Source organism: Oryza brachyantha, chromosome 11, assembly GCF_000231095.2.
Source record: "Oryza brachyantha chromosome 11, ObraRS2, whole genome shotgun sequence".
In the NCBI taxonomy this organism is placed as follows: domain Eukaryota; kingdom Viridiplantae; phylum Streptophyta; class Magnoliopsida; order Poales; family Poaceae; genus Oryza; species Oryza brachyantha.
In genome coordinates, this window is record NC_023173.2 from 79,492 (window position 1) to 104,839 (window position 25,348).

General features: G+C 45.0%; 1 protein-coding gene and 2 pseudogenes across 2 annotated transcripts; 1 reads left to right on the plus strand and 2 right to left on the minus strand.

Moving 5' to 3' along the window:
• The first annotated feature begins 6,223 nt into the window (after positions 1–6,223).
• On the plus strand, positions 6,224–10,151 carry LOC102717856 (annotated as a pseudogene).
• Positions 10,152–10,281: 130 nt separating this feature from the next.
• On the minus strand, positions 10,282–16,676 carry LOC121055728 (annotated as a pseudogene).
• A 3,644-nt stretch (positions 16,677–20,320) lies between these two features.
• Positions 20,321–23,395, minus strand: LOC102718133 (protein FAR-RED ELONGATED HYPOCOTYL 3-like). 2 transcript variants are annotated; one of them, XM_015843154.2, is made up of 3 exons: positions 23,324–23,395; positions 20,640–22,779; positions 20,321–20,550 (listed from the first exon to the last, which is right to left on the minus strand). In XM_015843154.2, the coding sequence occupies exons 2-3, from the start codon at positions 21,608–21,610 to the stop codon at positions 20,358–20,360; spliced, it is 1,164 nt and encodes a 387-aa protein (XP_015698640.2). In that variant the 5' UTR covers positions 21,611–22,779; positions 23,324–23,395; the 3' UTR covers positions 20,321–20,357. The 2 variants fall into 2 exon arrangements, with proteins under 2 accessions (XP_015698640.2, XP_015698641.2); XM_015843155.2 differs by having other exon boundaries at positions 20,441–20,554.
• Positions 23,396–25,348: the final 1,953 nt, after the last annotated feature.

Below are 25,348 nucleotides of genomic sequence, written 5' to 3' on the forward strand. Positions count from 1 at the left end.
TATGCATAGCCAACACACTGCAAGTCAGAGCATAGAAGAATGACTCAGAAATAAGGTTACTGCACTGGCTGAAGACATAAGTTTACAAAGCTTTTGGTTGTTGCAAGAAAAATCTGTGTGTGGATTAGAACAGTAGCAGCAATTATACAAGCTTTTAAAAATTATTGATGGATAAGGCTCCTACTGCCTACTTAATGAAATGAGATCATCAAACAATACAAAGAAAAGATAATCAGTTCTATAAAAATCACTCTGGCTAGAGAAAGAAGACAAGCATTCAGTTTTAAGCTCCATAACTCTAAAGCCAAATTCATCATTCATGTCAATATCACTCTTTTTCTTTCTCTGAGGTAACCAAACATAAAAGTACAAGATGATAATCTATCGAAGGTCCAAGTTGTCCGCACTCGCTGAAGCAAGTAAATTAGTTTACCACATGTAAACATTAAGCCGGTTCTAATCTTATCAACTTTAGATGCTTATCTACTGCTTCCTCAAGCAAATAAACACAATGTTGATTACCTCATTGTGCTAAAAAAATACTCATTTGCAAATTTATATGCTTACCTGTTTGCGCTCAACAAATAAATACTCGGTTGCAAATTTAGATGTTTATTTATTTGTGCTCAACAAATAAATACTCAGTTGCAGATAAAGCAGATGCGAGTCGGTAAATACTTTTGTATTGTCAGTTGCATGAATATGAAACATTTTCTATACTGAGTCGGTACCAATACTTCTATTTCTCATCGAAGAGGGGCTGCTGACAACACGTAGCATCCCCTCGTTGAAGTCCCTGGCCTCATCGACGCCGACGCCGAGCTGGCCGGGGTTGGCATGCGTGGGCCAGGCGGGTTTCCCGGTGACATCGGGACATCGCCGTAGCCGAGGTACTTCATGGCGGTGTGGTTAGGGCGGAAGAACGCGTAGTTGAGTGTCTGGTTGTTGTAGCTGAAGTAGAGGTAGGGGTTGACCATGAAGGGCGAGCCGGTGTCGTGGTGGAACTGGAGCATCGGCGGCAAGAGCTTGGTGTCTTAGCCGGCGCGGTGGAGGGGTGGCGGTGGCGGGCATAGTAATAGGTGTTAAATCTTACATATTCCATAAATGTTGGTATTTATTTGATGCAGGTAATAAACCCAGAAGTTGGGAGGAAAATCAAACTAAAGTGAGGGAGAAACATGTATCCATACAAGGGGGGTTGTTGTGAACTTCATCAAAATACCAGAGAATCAGCCCAAAACTTCGAGAAATGGATAAGGAAAAAGTCCACTAGAGATCCCTAAACTTTAAGGTGAATTTATTTTTTTGTCCCTTAGCCGTAATACCAGAAATGTGTACCCCTAAACTTACAAATTCGTTCAGAAAAAGTCCCTCAATAGTATTGACCTATTTTTTTTGACCGTTTTTACTAAGGTGGCGTCCGGTGAGTCCCACATGTCATACTTTTTACTCTCTCTTCTCCCTTCCTCTCCCCTGTCTCTCTCTTCTTCCTCTCCAGTGCTGCCGGCGGGGGTGGGGGCGGTGGCAGGCGGACCGACCCGGGCGGCGATGACGTGCTGTGGCCGGCGCGGGCGAGCGGCAACCATGGCTGCCACGAGCTGGTCCGACCTGCCGTCGGAGCTCCTCGCGAAGATCGCTGGTGGCCTCGTTGAGCTTGGCGACATCGCGCGCTTCCGGTCGGTATGATCCTCATGGCGCTCGGCATCGACTGTTAGCAAATTTGATCGTAGCTGGATGGTTTATGCGGGCTGTAGCTAATACGGCAAGACACACAAGATTAAACAAGCAAAAGAGATTTTGGTGCTGCGAAGCTGCAGCTTTTCTGAATGTTTCTTTGAACTATAAATTACGAAACAAACAACTAACTTCGTAGTGGATCCCCACTTGTGCGCGCGCACGTCTGTTTGCCACATCGTGCCATCCCACGATCCGTGACACAACGCACACGACCCATCTCCATGCGAACATAGCGCACGTCAAGCTTACTGCACGAACTGAAACATGTCGTGCTGACTCATGCAAAACAAAAAGAATGCAGAAAATCAGGAAAAACCTAACGAACTAGAGCAGCTAGACTTATCTAACTACGAGCTCCCCGCCGAAGCGCGCATCGCGGTGGTCGGCGACGAGCTCTTCCTTCTCGTCAGGTCCAAGTGGACCCGACCGGCGACGAGCTCTTCCTTCTAGCGGTGGCCGGCGGCAGCGTTGACCCGACCTGACACTGGTTGGCCGCCGGCACGAGGCACTGTGGGTGCATATCCACCCGGCATGTTGCCGCGGCGCCGCCGTACGACTTGAGATGTCTTCGGCTTCATCGTCAGCTATGCATCTATTGATATGCTTCTGACCAGCTTACCACAAGTGCTACATAGTGGATTCTGTTTCTAGTTAATCAAATTCTTAATCCTCGGATCCCACGCACAATCAGTTGACCAACTGAGCAAAATGAGTACTAGCATCAACTGAGCAATTGCTAGTACAGTTCAACAACTGATCGATCGGAGAGCTGAAGCACACCACACGTAAAGCGTCCATGACGATGGACAGACGCACGTCACGGCAACAACCAAGAACTTTATTGCTCGACGCCTTTCCTCTATATGCGCGCGCCTACCACCGGCCGCGTCACACACCTCGCAAAGCCGCGCGCATCAAAACTTCTGCTCCTATCTTGCCCAAATGGACGGCGCCGGCAACGATGGCGCCAAGCTCCCCTTTGGTAATGGCAAGGGCACCGCGCGCTACAGCCATGGAGGTTGTGTCGTCGTCTTCTTCTTCTCCGGCGCCGGCGCCCTCGATGCTATCAAGTCGGTGCTGCTCTCCTACGCGTATGTGAGCGTCTGGATCACACTGAGCTTCTCGGTGATCGTGTACAACAAGTACACCCTCGACCCCAAGATGTGCAACTGGCCCTTCCCTGTCTACATCACCATGATCCACATGGCCTTCTGCGCCTTCCTCGCCGTCGTGCTTGTCCGTGTCCTTCGCGTCGTCGCCGTACCGGCGTTGCCGCCCATGACGCCCAGCCTCTACGCCGCCCCCGTCGTGCCTATCGTTGCGCTCTCGCTCTGGTTCTCCAACTCCACGTACATCTACCTCTCCGTCTCCTTCATCCAGATGCTCAAGGCGCTCATGCCCGTCGCCGTATGCACCCTCTTCGTCGCCTTCCGCACTGACTCTTTCCGCCCTGTGCGCCCTAGCTTGTCGGCCACCCACCACCCGTCGACTGCAGCAGCCACCCGCGCCTGCACAGGAGAGGAGAGAGAAAGAAAAAGAGAGAAGAGGAAGGGAGAGAATAGCTTGTAGTTGATATGTGACTTACACGCGGGTCTCATATTTTTTTTTTAATTTTCTTCTTGCTGTCTACGATGACACGTCAGCGAAATCATTTATGGATACTGTTCTTGGACCTAATCCGCATGGTTTTGAACATTTGAAGGGCTAAGATTTCTGGCATTGCGGTTTATGGATGTGTCGCAGACTCGACGTAAAGTTAAGGGATAATATCTAAACTTTAAGTTCACCTGTCGTCCCTCAACGTCAAGATTGTGAGACATCGCTAAGCCCTAATAACAGAAATTTTAGCCCTTTAAGTGTTCAAAACCGTTCAGATTAGATTCAAAGTCAGTATACATGGATGGACGTGGCATCCTCAAAACTAAAAAAATGTGGGACCACATGTCAGCTGCATGCTCTTCTCTCTCTTCCTCTTCTCTCTTCTTCCTCATCTCTCCTCTCCCGGGAAGGTAGCTCACGGCGCAGGCGGCTGTGACGGTCGGCAGGCTGCGGGCAAGGGGGGGGGGGGGGGGCCGGCGAGCTAGGGCGCTCATGCAGGGCGGAAGGAGTCGGTACGGAAGGCGACGACGAGGGAGTATACGGCGACGGGCATGAGCGCCTTGAGCATCTGGATGAAGGAGACGGAGAGGTAGATGTAGGCGGAGTTGGAGAACCAGAACGAGAGCATGCACATCACGCCGATGGGCACGACCGCACGACGGAGGCGGCGTAGAGGGGTTGGGCGTCGTGGGCGGACGAGCACGACGGCAAGGGAGGCGCAGAAGAGCAGCACCGACGGCGCTGGCGCCGGAGAAGAAGAAGACGACGACACAACCTCTCCATGGCTGGCGCCGGATGGGAGCTTGGCACCCCATCGTTGTCCGCGCCGCCCATTTGGGCGAGATAGGAGCGGAAGCTTTGATGCGCGCGGCTTTGCGAGGTGTCTGACGCCGCAGGTTGGTGGGTACTAAGAAAGTTCTTGGTTGTTGCCGTGACGTGCGTCTATCCATCGTCATGGACGATTTACGTGTGGTGTGCTTTAGCTCTCCGATTGATTGTTAGATTTAAGCTTGACATGTGCATGTGTGTGTACATCGTGTTTGCGTGTGTCGTCGAATCCGGCGCGAGCAGCAAAAGGGCTGCGGCCATGGCGGACTGACGTGGGGGTGTCGAGCTCGTGCATGCAGGAAGGCTGCGATGGATTCGGCTAGTGTTAGTTAGTGCTTCGTGGAGGAGGTGAGCTGCGTGAGCCGCACGTTGAGGAGCACGTGCTGCAGACGAGAGTGAAGCTCCGGCATGCATGGCGTGGTCCGGGTCGAGCGGATCGGCGCGAGGAGACCGAGCGTTGGAGGAGAGCTCCATAGTGTCGCTGTGGTCTATAAAATGGCGCTGTAATCTTCCATCTTGTAGTGTGAGTCAAGTAATAAAAGCCAAGAAGAGAGCGAGGTAGTCGCCGGCGGCGTTCGTCGCTGAAATCTTGTGTTATAGCTACTGTTCATCTTCTTCCTTGGGTTGCAGCTACTGTTCATCCTTTTCCTTGGGTTGCTGTGGCGAGTGAGAGAGAGAGCAAACGTTCCTGGTGCCAACATTGATCAGTTGCTGAACTGTACTAGCAATTGCTCAGTTGATGCTACATGCTAGTACTCATTTTGGGGAAAATATTCTGATCTCTTGAGGAAATATTCTCTCGTCTCTTATATGCTATCTAAATAGTCATCAAAAAATTTAAAAAAAATTATGAAGATAGATTAACATAAGATATATCACTACATAACCATGCAAGTTCAAATATGACTTCTACAATCCATATCAAAAATAACAAATTGAACTCTGGATAGCATACGTATAATCACAGTCATATTTGTTATTTTTAGTATGGATCGTAGAAGTCATATTTAACTTGCATGTTTGTATAGTGATATATTTTATATTAATCTATCTTCACAATTTTTTTTAAAATTTTTTGATGACTATTTGAATAGCATGCAATAAACGAGTGGCTCGATGGTTTAAAATCCACTACCATCATTTTGGTCAGTTGGTCACTGATTGTGCGTGGGATCCGAGGATTAAAAATTTGATTAACTAGAAACAAAATCAACTACGTAACACTTGTGGTAAGCTGGCCAGAAGCATATCAATAGATGCACAGGTGACGATGAAGCCGAACATCTCAAGTCGTACGGCGGCGCCGCGGCGACGTGCGCGGCGTGCGGGACGTGCCTGGTGGACATGCACACGCAGTGCCTCGTCCCGGCGGCCGACCAGTGCCGGGGCGGCGGCGACGCACCGGCGGCCACGACCTCTTCCAAGTGAAAGAGAATGCTTTGGAAGAAAAGACGAGAGATAAGATGGAGGAAGAGAAGAGCTTGCAGCATACCTATGACTTACGTGTGGGTCCCATATTTTTTTATTTTCTCCTCCTTGCTGACTAGGATGTCATATCAGTGAATCTACACAGTTTTGAACACTTGAAAGGCTAAGATTTCTAGTATTATAGTTTAGAGATTTCTCATAGACGATGTAAAGTTGAGAGACGGCAAATGAATTTATTTCATAGGTCTTATAGTATAATGCTATAAAGGCCGATAGAGGGAGGAGGGACATGAAAATTGTATTGAAACTTCATCTGAAAGCATTTCTCGTTCTATCTATTCTTCCTGTGTTCTATTATATGTGATCTTTGCTGTTCGGGTGAATACTTGCATTTCGTTGGATTTGTGGCGGTGTCGTTACATAGCCTACTTCCGTACTAGCTAGCCATATGGAATGGAATATATTGATCATCATTAATCCGCTACACATTGTATTATTTTGCTATTAACTGCACGCATTGCATTAATTACAGGTAACTGGCAAAGTTGAGTATAACGGTGTGAACCTCAATACCTTTGTTCCAGATAAGACATCGGCTTATATTTCAAAATATGATCTTCATATCCCTGAGATGACCGTTAGAGAGACGCTCGACTTCTCTGCGAGGTTTCAGGGCGTTGGCACCAGAGCAAGTAGTAATAGTTAAATTGCCTATATTTATTTGTTACTTAATATTCCCTCTACTTAACCAGTGCCGTTATTTTTCTTCTGCAAATTAGAAATCATGAAGGAGGTCATTAAGAGGGAGAAGGAGGCTGGGATTACCCCCGACCCTGATATAGATACATACATGAAGGTTTACTAACCCTCTTTCATGTATTTTACTTTTCACGTGTGTCGACTATACATTCATTTCTATAAACATTTTTCTGATCACATCAACAAGAGTGAACACTTGTCCCTTTTCCTAGTACAATTCATCATCGACGACAGTCTCTCTTTTCAATTCAAGAAAAATGCCCAGTTCATTTTTAGCACTTATCGTTCATGTATAATTGTTACAATTCATTCATGTATCTTTGTAGGAAATATATGTGGAAGGCTTATAAAGGAGGAGCATGCAGACAGATTATATCATGAAGGTAATTGATCCAATTAATGAAGAATTTTCAGGATATCGCACATTAACTTTTAATCTTGTGCATAATCAACTTCATCCCTTATAGATTATGGGGCTTGACATTTGCGCTGACATTATAGTGGGAGATGTCATGAGAAGAGGCATTTCAGGTGGTGAGAAAAAGAGGCTAACCACAGGTTATTTAACCACATTTATATATAATATACTTTTAGGTCATATTCCAATTATACGCTAGAAATGATTACGTTAAAACACTACAACCTTTATGATATAATATAGAAATGATTAAATGAATATTGAAAGTTTATCTTAATTATAATGAGGGGAGATGATAGTTGGACCTTCAAGAGCGCTTTTCATGGATGAAATATCAACTGGGCTGGACAGCTCTACTACCTTCCAAATTGTTTCTTGCCTCCAGCAGCTATGTCATATCTCTGAGTCTACCATACTGGTCTCACTTCTTCAACCAGCACCAGAAACTTACGAACTTTTTGATGATATTATCTTGATGGCTGAAGGAAAAATTGTATACCATGGATCAAAGAATTGTACTATGAATTTTTTTGAATCATGTGGGTTCAAGTGCCCACAAAGAAAAGGAGCTGCTGGTTTTCTTCAGGAGGTATTGAAACTTGATAATTGAAAATAGTTTGACTAATTGCTGAAGTGGTTGTCTGAAGACAAGTTCTAGAAGCATCAAAGATTTGTCGGAAATTAATCTTGAGTCGGGTTTGAGTTAACTTGTTCATTGGTGTTGGTGTACATGTGTAGATCCTGAACTACTAACATAATCTAATGCTACTATTTCATAAGATTTTGGAGAAATAAAAAGAATAAAGATACTTGGGTCCTCTTTTTTTGTCTAAATGGTTTTGCTGGTCTGCTATTTTTTAGATAAAGAAAGCTTTTATTGATCTCAGATGATTACGTCAAGGTGATACAATCACTCGAAGACCACTTCAACTGATGTGGATATTTGAGAACTGATAATTCTAATAGAATCTCCCATGTCAATTTGTTTTTTACTTAAGCATATCAACTGATGTGGTATGGATAAACTAAATCAGGAAAATTATGTTCTATGGTATTTCTACCAGCCATTCTTCTATACAGAAATGTTTTTTTGAGTTTTAGCATTTGTGTAGTGTATCTATAATTTTGGTACAGGTTCAAAATGATTTTTTTAGTATTAAGAATATAGGTTAGTATGTTGTGTGGTCCGCTAGTATTGTTCTTTGAAAAAACTTGCTGGTTAATATTGCTCTTTTAAATTTATGTATAGGTTTTTTCTAAGAAAGACCAACGACAATACTGAAATCGTAGTGAGGACACATACAACTTTGTTACAGTTGACCACTTCTGTGAGAAGTTTAGAGCATCTCAAGATGCTCAAAATCTTGCTACAGAGATTTCAAAGCCTCATGATACATCAGAGGGACGCAAGAATGATTTATCCTTCAATGTATACTCGCTTTCGAAGTGGGATCTACTCAAGGCATGTTTTGCAAGAGAAATCCTTCTGATGAGACGAAATGCCTTCATCTACATAACAAAAAGTGTTCAGGTAAGCAAGTGAAAATTAATTTACCTTTGAAGATAATGTAATTATAAAAATCATGCACTGAGTATCGATAAGTAGACTATGATACTACACACGACAGCCTTGACACCTAAATTTGCAATGCTAGCTTGGTGCCCAAACATGACGGTTGTAATCAGGCATTTTCATTAAATCAAGATAATTTAAACTCCTACTATATTTTAATTTCACTTCAATTACTTTGAACTTTAGCTTTTAGGGTTTTTTACCATCCTTTAAAAGTACCTTAAGGTACCAAAAAATTTAGTGTAAAATTATGTTATCTCAAGGTACCAAAATTTTATCCTGAATAATATGGTACCTCAAGATACTTTTTCAAGGATCTTAAAAAAATTCTTAGCTTTAATATCATGTTAGGGCAATATAAAAGCAGTGCGTGGATATATGTGTGCTAGTCTGCTAGATGCAAAAGTGTATGTATAGATTAAGTGTTGACAGCCATTTGTGACCTCTTGTTGATTGTGTTAGGAATGAATTCTTGCCGTATCTAACTCTCCATTGAGTTCTTAGTAGAGAAAAGTTAGCAGACCGAGAGATTTCCCAATCCTTATTCTATTTCAGTTCATAACAATGTTCAAGTTAAATACTTGGAAGCTCACGAATTACATAGGTTCGTAATTGTACTCATACCAAGGTGTATTTTTGCTGAAAGAGTATGTCTTACATAATTTACTTATAATTGGTGGAACTTGAATTTATAAAAACCAGAAGTTAAATTTATTTTGTATTTTCTCAACAAATCAACATACAACATATTTTCATTAAAGCTTGGACTACTTGCCATTATTACCGAAACAGTATTTCTATGCACACATATGGGGGTCGATAGAGCTCATGCAGACTATTATATGGGTTCCATTTTCTATGCACTCCTCCTCATTTTAGTGAACGGTTTCCTTGAATTGGCCATGCCAGTTAGTAGACTCCCGGTCTTTTACAAACAAAGAGGCTACTATTTCTATCCTGCATGGGCATATGCAATACCAGCTTTTATCTTAAAGATTCCAGTTTCTTTAGTTGAATCAATAGCTTGGACATCAATATCGTACTACCTCATTGGCTATACTCCAGAAGCATCCAGGTAAAATTGCACACAAATTACTCATTCGGTTACACTAGAATCTTTTATTATCAATTTCATACCGGAGAGCTCACTGATGCATCCTGGCCTATAGTCAAACATTTTTTTTCTAGCCTAGAGATGCGTAGTTTTATTTGTTAACAAGTAGTTTTGCAGTGATTTTGTGTACCAAAGTCGGTTTTAGGATTATGTTGTATAACACTATCTTGATTTTCTTTTCAGTGCTTATTTGTTTGGCATATGTAATTAAGATAAATTGAATATTATTCTTATGTTTAGGTTTTTTTGACAACTCTTTATCCTATTCCTCGTCCACACTGGAGCATTATCATTGTTCTGATGTGTTGCATCATACTTCCAAACGATGGTGGCTGGTACACTCGGTGGTACAATGTCATTCCTAGTCATCCTTCTATTTTGGGGCTTTATAATTCCTCATTGTAAACCATTACCTTTGTTTCCATAAATTCTACCATACCAATAAGAGAGAAGTTGCAACTTCGACTAAGTATGCCATACTTTATAATGTTAAGAAGTCACGCTAACACTTTTTTATGTGCCACTTTTATAGCATATATGCCAATCTGGCTAAAATGGGGGTTTTGGATTATTAGCTTAGAGTTTGTTAGGATTAGATTACAAGTTAGTTTAGTTAATTTTCCATTAATATCCAGAGTTTGTTAGCAATACGTAGAGATGTAAGCCTATTTAAAGGGGCACAGATTAGACAATAAAGCAGCGACGAATTTATCTCTATTTCTCTCATCTCGTTCTCTGTTCTCTCGTCTTCTTCACATCATCAGCCACAGGACGGGCAGCCAACCCGGTTGCCAAGGCCAAGGCTGCCGATCACCCATCGTTACCTTATCCGTTCTTACGCCGGAGCTCGTGACAACTTGATATATATTCCATGCTAAAATGATCAAAGCAGTGAAGCATCCACCCAGGAACACTAACCTGAACGAATCTAGTAGAACTTGAATGTACTGAGCCATGTTTTTCTCGATAGTTTTCAGCACTTATTCTCAGTACCAATTCTTCCACCAGATGTTGCAATGTTAAGAAGAAAACCACTATTGATGGATGCCGATGTTGATGGCATGTTTGGAGAACTTTGCACTGCAACAAAGGGAAATGCTAAAATATCGACGACCGAGTTTATCAGCTCCCGAACTCCCTTTTTCCCACCAAGACCAGTCCAAGCTGCCAATGCCTTAAGGTGTATATCACACAGTAAGTCAGTTAAAAGCTATACATGCTTCCTTCTATACAAAATTTCACACAAAACACCACCAGGTAGACAGTGAGATAAAGTCAAGAGAGTCCAGACAACTCCCAATGGTGATAATCCACTACGGTGTATCGAGCTTTCTTTCTAATCAGATGGTTCCTTTGAGAATCCATCAGTAAGCAACCGAATTAGGAGCTGTGGGATGCCAACAGAGCAGGCTAGTTCAATGACCAACGGCCCACCACATTTCAGTCTTGTTTCCAACAGCCCAACACAACCATCATGAAGGCCGAACAGATTTAGTTGACCAGCATTATATCAACAGAGTGCTTCACTACCATCAGATAGCCAAAGCTTCAGCAATGTATGTATTGTTGTTATACGAGGAAACAATGCAAGGGCAGTTTCACACAGAAGATCTGCTTTGCCCTCCATTTTCCAGTGAAAGGGACGATAGTGCAAGCATTGCAGATGCACAGTGTGGCTGGAGGCAACTCTTGACTGTATCATCAACTGAAGAGAGATGCGCAAGAACAGAAAGTCGTGAACGCTGTTTCTTCTGGGAACTTGTTAAGATAATTGGTGCTGAAGAATTTCCCTCTGACTTCAAGCATGTAGCTATTGTTGCCAGTGCAAGGCAACAGTGCACTACTAGGTCACAAGGATTGAATAGTCTGCATTTCTGATTACTGTTTTGCTTGGACTCCTTATTCAAATATGATCCACAATGAGAGCATGTCAGATACAATTGTCCAATCTCCACCATGTTCTACTTCATTGACATTGGTCATAAATCATAGCACAGAAAAGAAACATCGAGTAGACAAGCTCTTGAGATTAGCTGGAAGGCAATATTTCAGCACATAAAGAATTACAACAACAGATATAATTTCAGGTGCAACTAAAGACATGCTGAATTCCAAAGTAAAAGTGGCGCAACCGGACGAGGCGCAGCCGTCGTCGACGGAGACGTAGCGGCGGCTGGGGTGGCAGCGTACTGGCGGCCGGGGGTGTGGCGTAGCGGCAGAGGCTATGCGCGGCTGCGCGCATGCGCCTACGGCCTACGCGCCAGCGTGGTGCGGCATTGTGGCGCTGCGTGCGGCATGGCTGCGGCCTGCGTGCGTCTATGCTAGGGTTAGCTCTTAAGTTGGGCCAAACCGATTAGTTGTTGGGCTGTAAAATATGGTCTGGTTGGACTGGAGCACTATCCGGATATTCGCAAAATATTCGGATATTATCCGACCGTTATCTGATTCCGACGAATATCACTAATATCATATTCATTTCCGTATGCAAAAAATAATAATCTGAATTCATTTTCGTATCCGAAATTATCCGACCGAATCAGTCCGTATCCGAAAATTGTTCCGGTCGGACAGAAAATATCGGTGAAGGCTGCAGCTTGAACTAGAGTTGAAAGTGATTCGGATAATTTCCGTCCGACCGGATTGTTTTTCGGATTCGGATAGCTTCGATTAGATAATTCCGGAAATTTTTGGATTCGGAATCAAATTCGGATTATTTTTTCGGATACGGAAACAAATACGATACAGGTGATATCTATCGGATACTATACGGATTTGTTTCCGATATCCGAACCTATACATTAACCACTCAATCAAATCAGCTCGACATAAAGAAGTACATCAGTGTTAGCCTTAGCTGGTTCTAACTAACTGGCTTACAGCAATCTAGGCGTCCACGACCACACAACCGCCACAGATATTTCTTTTAATGGTATTAGTAATCACTTATATTTAAAAATATTAATAAGTTATAGACTTATATTAAAAAAATAACAAGTTATATTTCTTCAATAATATGTGAAGCTTAGTTTAAGAATTCAGTGGAGTAACCACTCAGAAGAAGAAGCGACATGGGAAAGAGAAGATGAGCTGAAGGCCGCCCATCCGCACCTCTTCGCTAGCACCTCCGAATCTCGGGGTCGAGATTCCGTTTAAGGGGTAGGTTTGTCACACCCGAAGTTTAATCCTAAGCCTGAATTCGTAGAAAAAATTCATAAATAATAATTGGCTTAAATAACTCAGGAAAAATCCCTCTAAAGGAATTAATTTAATTAAATCATGGTTCGCAAATCGATTAACTGGATTTAAACTCAAATTGCAGAAATATAAAACTCTGTCCAAAAATTTAATTTAAAATTCGGCAAAAGTGGAGCCTTTCCATTTTCCCTCCATTTTCTTTCTTTTTCCCTTCCTTCTCAAATTGGGCCGAAGTCCAATTTTACTCCCTCTGTTATTTTTCCTTTTCCTTCTCCCTTTTCTTTTTCCTGCCCTCCTCCTCCCAGGCCAGCCCAGCCGAACCGGCCCAGCCTCCCTCCTCCAGGCCGGCCTAGCCGAGCCGGCCTCTCCCCGCCCCCCCCCCCCCCCCCCGCCTGGGCCACGAGCTGCCTCGGCCCGGCTCTCCGCCTCCGCCAAGGCCCGCGCTCGCGCCGAAGTCCACTCTCCCTCCCCCGCCCCGGCCGAGCCGGACTCCGCACCGCCGCCGCAACCGCCGCCGCCGAGACCGCGTCGTGGCCGACCCGATCTCCCCAACGGCCACCCGCCCTAGCCAGCGCTCCTCCCCTATAAATCCCCCTCACTCCTGCGCCGCCGCCGCCCCTTTATGCACGTCCCGACCCGCTGCCGTGCCCTTCGCCTCGTCGTCGCCGCCCGAACTCGCGCCTCGCCACCAGCCAACGCCGTGGAACCGCGTCACCATCTCCAACTCGTCCTTGCCGATCTTCTGTCGCCGTCGGTGAGCACCTCTCCTTCCCTCTTTTCCCTCCCGGATGCCGCCGCCACGCGCTTGCGTCGCCTGTTGCCATCGACGCACCCTCGCCGGCATGGTCCCCTTCGCCTCGCCATCACCGACGTGCCCGCGACACCCATGCCTCCCTTCGCCGCCCGCGCGATCGCCGTCGGCCGTCGCCACTCGCATCACCCGCGTCACTCGGCCGTGCGCCATCTCCAGCCGCCGCCGTCGGCCGTTGTTGTTCCCACTACCGGCCATCGCCATGCGCCGTTAACCCCTTTGCCGCCGCCGGTTGCCAATCGTCGCCGACGTCCATCGCCCCGCGGTGCGCTGCCGCTCCTCCCGGCCGAACGCCGCATCCCCTCTCCCTTCACCTCTGTTTTCTTTCACCGAACGACGGGTCCCACCCGTCAGCCACTGGTTGCCCCCTCTCCTCTCTCCTCCCCGTGGGGCCCACTCGTCAGCCATCCGCCCATTTCCTCTTTCTCCTCCCCTCGGGCCCGCGTGTCGGCCTCTCACCCTCCCTTCTCCCACCGATAGGTGGCCCCCACCTATCGGCGCCACCCCTCCTCTCTCCTTGCTGACGTCATCGCCTCATTTAATTGCGTAATAAATCTATTTAGAACTTTTCTGATTAGTTAAAAAACCAGAAAACTTCTAAATTTCATAACTAATTCTTTCGGTCTCCGTTTAAGTCCATTCAAATTTCATTAAATTCATAAAATTGTCAAGAATCCACTAAAAATACTTTATTTTACTGTTTTAGTAGAGTATGTGCTTTTTTTTTGCTTTGTCGCTTAGATTCGGACCCCGCCGAAGCGCCGGTTTATTTCGAGATCGTCGCCGAAGTACCCCAGGGACCAGAGCAAGGCAAGTGGCACTCATCTTTGATCATATTGGACCTATTATTACAAATTCTCCGTTTTATTTGTTCAAATATGTATTGTTTTAATTAAAGTATTTACTATATTTATTTTTCGGGTAATCCTTATTATTATGCCGTTGTTTATCTAACTTTATTCATGCTAGACCAGGAGTAATTTGATTAGATTAGGGCTAGGTTAATGTTTTGCCGTGCTTAGAACAAGTAGCTCATGAGATCTTACTGTAATCATGACGCGGGTTAATGCTAACTAAAATATTGATAATGGTGGGCTGTGGGTGCATGGTTCATGACGCGGGTTAATGCCAACTAAAATATTGATAATGGTGGGCTGTGGGTGCATGGTTTTAAGAGTCGTACCCATGGCAGTTAAGGACCGGTTCACAGGAAACCCTGGAAGGCTTCGAACTATTTGACGTACCAAGGCAAGGGTAGGCGTGATGGAGTATGGACGGGCAATCGTGGTGTAACGAAAGCCTCTGCTTGTCACGCCTCAACCCTAGGAACCCCCTAGGTTGGGCCTGTGCTCTAGGACATCAAGACTTCCCTCACACAACCAACACACGTCTTTTCTGCGCACCCAAGAAATGACTTCCCGGTCGGTCACCCTCCAGGCCAAGCACACTTAACCTTGGAGTTCTCTCGAGATAAGCTTCCGGAAAAGAAGTTGCAACTTGTTGGTATGAGTATCTATCAAATCCTATTAAGCCTTGGGCTGGGATGTTACACTGCTGCTTCCGGATCTACCAAGGCACAAGAGGGGACTGCCCGACTTGGTGTAAAAGAGGGGGAGAAACCTGAAGTGCGGTACGATTGAATAGGGAGGGTTATGTGACGGGTCCTATCACGGTCTCCTTTTCGGTATACCATGGTGGTATGTTGGCGCACGTTCAAGTGCAGTGGAGTCGTGTCTTGTGGGCACAGTAGTACACCTCTGATCAGAGTATAATCTATTTGAATAGTCGTGCCCACGGTTACGATCGGACTCCTAGCTTCACTGTGATTAGTTGAACCTTTAATGACCTGGGTAAACTAGCTTTCACTTGGGACTACTGCAACATGGAGTAATGTTGAGTAGTGGTTGGGCTTGTCGTAACATGGTGTAATGTTGGACAGTGTTGTGGTATTTTTGCAACTGTTATTTATTTATCTACTCTTTTATTTACTTAATTACCTTTATTCTATTTAATCTCTGTTATTTATTAAATGCTGCCCTATTGTAACTAACCGTAGCCTGTCCTTGATGATCCTATGCATCATTTGTTACTCTCTCTTTTCCGTGTTGCTTGTTGAGTACGGTGGTTTGTACTCAGTCTTGCTAAATTTCCCCTTCAGAGTTAGAGGTTGAATCCGATGGAGTTGACTCTCAGGAGTAAGCTGATTCGCCGTCGAAGCGTTGCTTGTGGACTGAAGCCGTACCCGCTGGAGGTAGTCTATGTTATCTTTCCGCCGCATTTTCTTAGAATAAGTGTTATTTTCAGTTGTTTCCAAGAACGATGGTTATGTAATCAACATTGTCTTTTTTGTACCCTGGCCGGTCTTGGACAGGGATTTTAATACACAATTAATTTCAGAAATTCATGTGAGGAATTTCTGGACGTGACATTTGGTGAGGATTTGTCACGTTATGAGTTTTACTCTAACCGAAAATAAATTAAATAATGTATTAAAAATAATTTGTTTAATTAAGTTTAGGAGAAATCAGTGTAAATTAATTGAATTTAATTGGAAGCTCTTCGTAATATTTTAAAATGTCCTGAAAGCATTTGAAATAATAACAAGATTTAAATTCGAATTTCAGAGAATAAAATTTGCCTAAATCAATCTAATAAAAATCGGTAAAATTGGAGGCAAAATTTTTTTCTTTTTCCCTCATTCCTTTTTTTCCTTCCATTTTCTTTGCTCCTTTTCCTTTCCTTTTTCCTTTTTCTTTCTTTCTTCCTTCTTCTCTCGTCCTTTCTCTATTTCTTCTTTCCCAGCCGAGTGGGCCGGCAGCCTCCCTCGGCCCACCTCCTTTTTCCTTTCCTCCCCCGCTGGGCCAGCCTAGAGGCCACAGCCCGCTGTGCGCCCGAAGTCCAGTCCTACCCCTCCTCCTTCTCGGCCGCTGACACGTGGGGCCCACCTGTCGGGGTCATCCCCTACCTCCAACTGGAGCCCATGCCCACGCGCGCCTCACCACGCTACGGTCGTCGCCCCGCCTCGGATGCCACGCCCTCCGCTCGCTGCCACACCCACGCCGCGCGCCCACACCTCGCGTCCAAGTCGTTCTGCAACGACTACCCTTTGCTCGCGCACCGCCGTGTGCAACGGCGGCCGCCGAATTCGCCAGCGCCACATCGGGCCGCCGCCGCTCTCCCTCGCGGTCACCTTGCTGTCGCGGTCGTGCGCCATTGCTGCCCTCCTCTCGAAATCCGCTTGCGCTTGCCCATCCCGGCCGCCTCACCCACGCATGTGTCGTCTCAGCAGGGCTGGCCCTGAGGGGGGCTGGAGGTACGGCCGCCCCGGGCCCCCTAATCTTGGGGGCCCATACCCCTACCCAGACTGATATATTCTGAAATTTCTGATATTTACGTGTCATCTATTAACTAGGTTTATCTTTATGCATTGAGAAGAAACTATTCGATGAAATTGATAAGGGTGTCATTATCAATGACTTCACATCTAAGGCCCTATTTAGTTTCAAAAATTTCCGTGTTCACCCATCACATTTAATCTTTCAACACATATATAGATTATTAAATATAGTTTTAAAATAACTAATTGCACCGTTCGAAAGAAATTTAAAAGACAAACCTTTTGGGCCTAATTAGTCTATGATTAGTCAAAATTGCTACAGTAACTCACATGTGCTAATGACAAATAATTAGACTTAAAAATCCATCTCGTGGTTTCCTGACACCCTATGTAATTATTTTTTTAATTAGTCATTGAAATAGTCTTCGAAAATACAGTTAAACATCTGATTTGACACCAACAAAAAATTTTATGAACTAAACACGCTCTAAAAATGTCAGATTTTTTTTGAGATAATATATATCATGTTTTTGTATAAATATTATTTTTGAATGTAATTTAAATATTCACAACAATAATTCACACACATTTATATATATATATATATAGAAGTATATATATTGATTGTTATCTTATAGTACGATAGGGTTCTCTATGTTTACTTTCGCACCGGCCCCTAAAAGTCAGAACCGCCCTCGGCCACCGAGCCCCCGCGCGCGCAGCTGCTGGCCGCCGCTCGCCGCGCCGCACTCGCGCCCGCCTCGCCCCGTCGACGTCGTCGCGCCGTGTCGTTGGCCACGCCGCGTCCGCTCGCCGCATCCGCCTCGCCAACAAAAGTTCTGGATTTGTTCTGGGTGAATGATGGAACGGACAACAAAAGTTGTTTGCTGTTTTGTGAGAAATAGCTGCATCTTTATTTTTGGTTTGAGGCACAATCAAACATAAGATCCTCCTCTAAGTGAGAAACGACCAACTGGTAGTGTCTGCAATAGATCAAGAACCTGTTTGAGCAGGAAAGGAGAGAAAAAATGAAGTTATTAACAGGTTGGTTTCTTCTTCTCCCATCTCTGCAATGACTGAACTAGAAAGAACGAACACAATTGGAAAGAGAGTGGAAATCTTACAGGACTGAAGAAGCTAGTCGCCGGCGACGAACAGAAGCGCGCGAGATCTGCGGATGCGAGCGCGCTCGAGTGCTGTATGGCTGGATCGGGGCAGCAGAGAGATCAATCTCACCCTTGTACGGAGTGCGGGGGCGGCGGGTTGATGTAGTGCCGCTGTTGTGGCGGATGTCTTCGCTTCTTCCGCATGCAGCAGAGGCAGATGAAACTGGCGAGCAGCAGCAGCAACAACACGGGGCCACAGACGGCGACGCCCACCATCATTGATGTGGACGCCCCGGAGCCACCGCCTCCTAACGACTGCGAGCTGGGCGACTTGGGCGACGAGTGGTTCGGCGTGGACGACGACCTGCCCCCACCCCCGGACGACGGCGGCGAGTTCCCCCACAAACCATGGAAGACGGCGAGGAGGGCTTGTCCGAGGACAGCGCCGGGGTAGGCGGCCCAGTATAGGCTGACGTCGGCGACGCGGAGGGGACGACCGGGGCCGAAGTAGAGCCCGGCGTGGGAGGCGACGCGGAGGGCGCGGCCGGCGCGGGCGAGGACGGCGCGGACGCATCCACGTGAGAGGGGTCGTCGGGCGAGGAATTTACTATTTAGGACACGACATTGGACGGTTTCGTTTAAATTGCCTTCGAACCGTGGACTTCTCTAATATGAGTTTGTATCCGGCACCTCTCCTCTCGAATGACCATTTCGAATTCCTTTGCTCACTAAATAATATTGTCAACTGATAAACCAAAATTTTGACCGAAATACCCTTAGAAATTTACACGTTCTGCCTTCCTGTCACTCTCGTGCTCTTGCGTTGTGCTTCATCCTCTCTCTGTCGTTCTCTCTGCTGGAGGCGTGCATGGCCGGTGGCTACGGCGAACTACGCGTCGTTCTCGTTTGACCACGCGCTGAAGCTGGAGGAGAAGCTGCAGGCGCAGGAGCGCGAGGCCGACGCCATGAGGGAGGAGCTGGAGGAGAAGGCGCGGTCGGAGCTCGCGGCGGCGGTGCAGGAGTACCTGCGCTCCGACGAGCACAGCCCGGAGCTGGCGGCGCACGTGCTGGAGGGGTACGAGCGCGGCATGGAGGACATGAGGGGCGTCGCGCTTCGGTGCTACGCCGCCGGCAGCGCCCTCGCCGACCAACCCCGCGCCGCCGCCAGATCCACGCCGGCCGCCGCTCTCCAGACCGACCACCGGGCAGAGGGGGCACGGCGACGGCCCAGAAAGCTCTGGCAGCCTCACGCCCCCACGCCTCGGCGCCCGCGGAGAACGGCCGGCCCACACCGCCGCTGCCGCTCGACGCAAGCTCGTCATCCTCACCGCGGCCGATCGGCGACGTCCCCATGTGCGACGGAGGCCGCCGGAGCTCGAAGGGGGAGGAACTCCTCGTCGTCGACTCCGGCGAGCTCGAAGGTGAAGCCCTTGCGACCGGCGCTGGGGGAACGGCGCCATCGCGGTCTCTAGCAGAGAGAAAGAGAGAGCTAGGCAGAAAGAGAGTGAGGGTATTTCCGTCAAAATTTTGGTTGAAGTGTTGAAAATATTTTTTAGTGAGTAAAGAAATTTGAAATGGTCATCTGAGAGGAGGGACGTTGGATACTATGGTTCGGAGGCTATTTGAGCGAAGTCGTCTGATTTCATGGCCTAAATAACAAATTCCTTTTATCGGGTTGGAGGGAGAGGTATTATAGTAATGTAAGATTACACCTATTCATCAAATGTTTAAAAATTTTAATTTCATCAAATCTTATAAAAAGAATGTGAGGAGCAAATTTGAATTTTCTGCTCTCACTGGTTACCCCCTAGCACCCAGCCATGGCAAGGCAGCGCCCTGACCAGCAACTAGCTTGCACGGCTCATTTGCTTCAAAGATAAAATTCAGATTGCTGTACTAGAAAGAAAGGAAACTATCTTTAGAAAGAAAGAGCATTAGCCTTAGTCGATTAAGACTGCTATAAAAACACAAACATCCCTCCCTCCCACTTGACATGAAAGTGGGCCTATTTTATGTCACTTCATACAAACAATCCTGCCCGGCAGTCTTGAATTCCTATTGCTTTGAAGCAACGTAATAAACACATTGTTCTTGTAATCAGAATTCAGGAGCCCCAAGATTGAGGACTTGCTAAGGAATACATGGGGAATTTGCTATGACCAAAAACAGAAAAGCATCAACATTTTTAGAGAATAGTGTTTGCATTATTATATTGTGCCAACACGATGCGCCACACAATTAAGATTTAATTAGTTAAAATAAAAATAAAATAAAATAATTTCGATATAACTAGTTAAGGACGTAAAAAATCAGAGAGAGGAGGGGAGCAAAAAATAAAATTTGATTAGGAATACATTTTTAAAATAAAAATAAAGAAATTAATGAAGGAAATGATCATAAAACACAATAGCCGGTCTGTAATATTGGTTAAATCGGTGTTTACAAATCACCATCATAGAGTGATAAAATATGCATACAACAAGCAATATATAAAGGGTCTTCGCAATGAATGAAACCAACACTTTAGTTTACAGCCAGCTGAAAATAAGAAACCATACAGGCACACTGTCAACGAACAGTGCTTCCAACAACACATCTCTGCCAGATTCTTCAATCCTATGGCCAAATCACACATCTTGAGCCACCTTCCTGAAAATGAATCCTCAAAATTCACATCTGATTCCAAATTTTAACTGAAAATTACACTTACGAATTGAGAGAATTATGTACTAACCTTAGATAAATAGAACACGTTCGGATAGTATGACTACGAACACGACAATATCCACATTTCCTTTCTCTTTTTTCTAAGAATCCTCTCATTCTTCTAGTAGGGGCACCTTTAGGAATTACTTCTATAGGATCATGTACATGATCAGTATAACCAATGTTAGATCGTGAACTTTGCCCAATGACATGACCATACTGACTTTCCATATCAATTGAAGCACTAGTTTCATCCTCATGGATCAAACTCTGCAGGAATTTCATCACCTTCAATGTTCTTTCTTCAGACATCGAGCATTTGAAAAATGCTTCGCTACCAAATGTATGCAGCTGTCTATATCGTTCCATCTGCTCGGACCAAGTATATACTTCCCCATACCTATCTGAAGGAAATGCATACTTCGCTCTCAATGTCCACCTAGGAACTATGCAACACTCTGGAATCCTTTCTAGATTTAAGAAATGGATAACTGAGAAGATATGCTCACATGGTATAGATTCACACTCCATTTTCCGACATGGGCAGACAACACTAACTAAGGATGCTTCCTCATACAAGCACTTGACGATAATAATTTTTTCAGTTTGCTTCAAAGAAAGAACATACCTCACACAAATGTCCTCGTCTATAATATCAATGAATTCCCAGTCCATCACTTTATAAATCTCCATCTTCACCTTCTTGAAAGCTCTTGGTGTGAATACACATGCTGCGTCTTTCTCAATGGGGCTAGCATCATTATCCGTGAAAGGTAAGGATTGTGAAGCCTTCGCATCTAATTCAGCCTCCTGGTGACGCATACGTGACAAGCAATGCTCATAGTGTTCAACCAACACTACTAGACTCATCTTACGATCCAAAAACCGATGAAGTTTTGAGTTCAAGCTCTCACTTCGTTGATTGCTTTTCATACCTAGAAAAACTCTACCATTTAAGAAGGCAGCAGCCCATTTCTTTCTAAGATTATACATCCTCATTAGCCACTTGTGGTCGTCTGAAACCTTATGATTGGCCTTAAACTCCCCCTACTTCACATCAAATTCTAGTTCATCCATTGGTGCATGAACTAGTGCTCTAAAATCTGATAACATATCTGGACTGAGATGCCGTGCCATATTTTGCTCAATGTGCCATGTGCACAACCGATGATCTGAATTGGGCATTATACTTTGGATTGCTCTTCGCATTAAATTGTCTCCATATGTGATCAATGACTTGGGATGTTTTTGGCACATGCAATTGAGAAATTGCCTTAGTATCCATTCATATGTCATAACCTTCTCATCTGAAACAATAGCACATGCAAATATGATTGTAGATCCATGGTGGTTAACACCAACAAAAGGAATGAAAGGAAGGTTATATTTGTTAACACGGTATGTGCTATCAAAAACTACAACTTCACCAAACGCATCATAATCAATTCTTGATTGTGCATCAGTCCAAAAAAGCCTTTTCAGACAACCACCATTATCTTTCTCATACTCAAAAAAAAAAATCCATATCATCTTTTTGCCGTGCATGCATGTACTTGATAACATGTTCCGCATCTCCTTCTTGAATCCGTTTCTTCCTTTGCCTAACAAAAAAATTGTACAGATCCCTTGATGTAAAACCTGTTGCTTCATAACCACCATGGTCTCTCTCCATTACATCCATCACTTGATGCTGCTGCAAACCTACATCTTTCAATCCCATGACATTAGCCTTTTGTGCTTCGGTCAATCTTCGGAGTGAGCGAAGGAAAGCAACTTCATCAGGTTTACACATTGGGTGGCTATGCTTAGACACAAACTCTAGTACATACCAGTCACCCCTCTCCTTGTCTAGTTTGATCTCAAGTTGAGCATCACAACCACACCTAGTGAATGCTCGTGGCTGTCTACTTCTTTTATTTGGATCCATATACATGTCTTTTCTATAACCTTGCCTAGAGCATGTGTACCGCCTATGGAACACTTCTTTGCTCAAACAATGTCGTCTAATATAATCCTTCCGTATGCTAAAACCTTTTCCTTTCGCGTACTTATTGTAATAATCATAACCTTGCTTCTCACTTTTAGATCTCAGATTGATCATCATATCATATTCTTCTTGATCCTCAAGACTTGCTCTGCTTTCATCCATTGCAAGCGTCCATCAAATCCTGTCCAATATGCAGTGCCAAATCAGCCAGTGCCCTACTTAATTGGATATAAATTAACTGAACATCATATTGCATTCATATATTACTTTAGGTCTGCTGTAATTGCATATTCAGAACCATCACATTGCATTGAATTAAATAATTAGTTTAGGATAAAATTGCATATTCATAACCATAAGCAGTCCATCAGAACTTCTTATCAGAAACAATATGCAGTTCCAAATGTCATAGTATCAGCCAATAAAAACAATAGACAAACAGAGACATTTTTTTTTCCAAAAAACAGGTGAATGTGGGAATGACTTGTGCGTTGTGAGTTCTAGCCAGGCCAGCACCTCCACGGGCATGACGCAGCAACGCTGCCTCCCTTTCCTTATGTCTGCTGGATAAATTCGAAGAGGGAGAGTAGCGCCGGCCATCGCATGCGCGTTGTTACTCCACCTCACGGCCATTGCTGCAACTGTAGCCGTCGCCGCCATAGATGCGCGAGGAAAAGATGGGGGCAACATGACAATAAAGTGAGATGCAGTGAAATAGGAATAACCTGAGGTACCAAAGCTCAGATATGGCCACTCCTGACGATGCTTGCTTGCTGTTGCAGCTCCGTGACTCACTGGTTGCTTGCTGTTGTAGCAGAATCTTCAGAACGCTAGGATAAGGAGAGCAGGGAAGGGAGTGGTGAGGACATAGAGAGCATGGACGAGCAGAGCAAGGAAGGGAGCTGTGAGGGTGGAGAGAGCATGGACGAGGATGTGCTGCGCGTCGCCCCGCCGTCGCCGTCGGCCGGGCAGAACATGGACAACGCTGGCTGGAAGGAGAAGAGATGTATGGAAGCAGTGTGAACACCCCAATAACGCTGGAAGGAGACCTATCTCTTTTTTCTATCCCTATCAACCCCCCTCAATTTAACGGACAGATTTGCATGGTTATTGGATGGTACCTGTACCTCATGATACCTACTTAAGGATAGAAAAAGTGTTATATTTGGATACCTTCGGCCAGAACACAGGTTTAAAAGTGAATAAGGGCAAAAGCGTTCACAACAATAAGGTGTTTAGAGGATTAGGTCCAGCTACTGCAAAATACACTAGGATGTACGATTGAGCCTTTCCCAATTACATATCTCGGCCTCCCACTATCTTTGCGCATACTGGCAAATCATGGCCGGATAGAAATCCAAACTTTTGTCAGCTAGGGACAGGATGAACCTAATAAAGTCGGGGCTCCAATCTTTGCCAGCACACTACCTCTTGGTTTTGCAGCTCCCGCAATGGTCAATCAAAGCGTTGGAAAGGAAGTGCAGGGGTTTCTTATGGAAGGGCCAGGAAGACGTCAATGGAGGACACTGTCTAGTAAATTGGAGATCGATCTGTATGCCAATCCATGCTGAGGGTCTTGTCATTAAGTACTTGAACTACTTCGGAAAAACTTCGAGAATGAGATGGTTAGCCTTGAGACAGGAGCAGCTCGGCAGACCATGGACTTTGATTCCAATTGAACAATCTGCCTCTGCAGACTTGTAGGATATATTCCTCTCGGCAACTAGGTTTGTGGTTGGGGATGGTATCCCATCCCGCCTTCATTCAGCACCTGGCAGACCTATATCGTGAAGTCGGCCAACGCCTGGCACAGGGTCCGCGCCTATGTGCCTCCCCACTACCCCACCACCGTCACCATCAATCAACTCACTGCACTCAAGATGCTCCATGATTTTGTAAGCCTCACCCTTGGTGTTGCTGCTCTTCCCTTGTCCAATTTCTATGTTATGTTAGGGACCTTGATGCTGATGCATGTGTCTCTCTTTTGCACCTAGGTGACTCTCTTGTCCAGAACGGTGCCACCAGCATTGTCGGTCAGTGCGTCATTCAGCTCACCAAACTCCATAGCCTTCACACCATCAACATCATAAGGGACAGGTCCTCTCTTCTACATCACATCACATCTCATTTCAATTTACTTTCTTTATGATGACTCATCTCATCTCCCAAATTTGCTCTAGACCTGGCTGAGGAGAAGCCAAGGACAAACTTAAATAGCTTGGAGCAGATCAAGTATTCACAGAAAGCCAGCTAGATATTAAGAATGTCAAGACCTTGTTTGTAATTCTCTCTACAGGCCTGCATCTCTAGTTCTTTAATCATCCTCAAACCATCTACTCCTACTTCCTTTTAGTGGCCATACTATCCATATTAAATATATGAAATAGTGTGGTCAAAATGTATTTCTTCAAATCTGTCACCGTATTAATTTAATTGGGAATGCTTAGGCTCCTAAATGAACTCAGTCACAAGTTCTCCTATACTTTGATAACTATCAAAAAATGTAACTGTAAGAAACAGGATGATTTCAACTGTTTCCTTACACTGCTCTATTTTGTTTACTGTGGTATCAGGGTGCTTTGCCAAAACCTACATTAGGATTAAACTGTGTTGGAGGAAATGATGCTTCTATCATACTGAAAATTTTAAGGTAACACTATCAATTTAAACATGACCCAATTCCAATTAGAACCGTCTTTATCTTCCATATATGATTATAAACTCTCTTTAGACAAGGTGGCACAATGGTG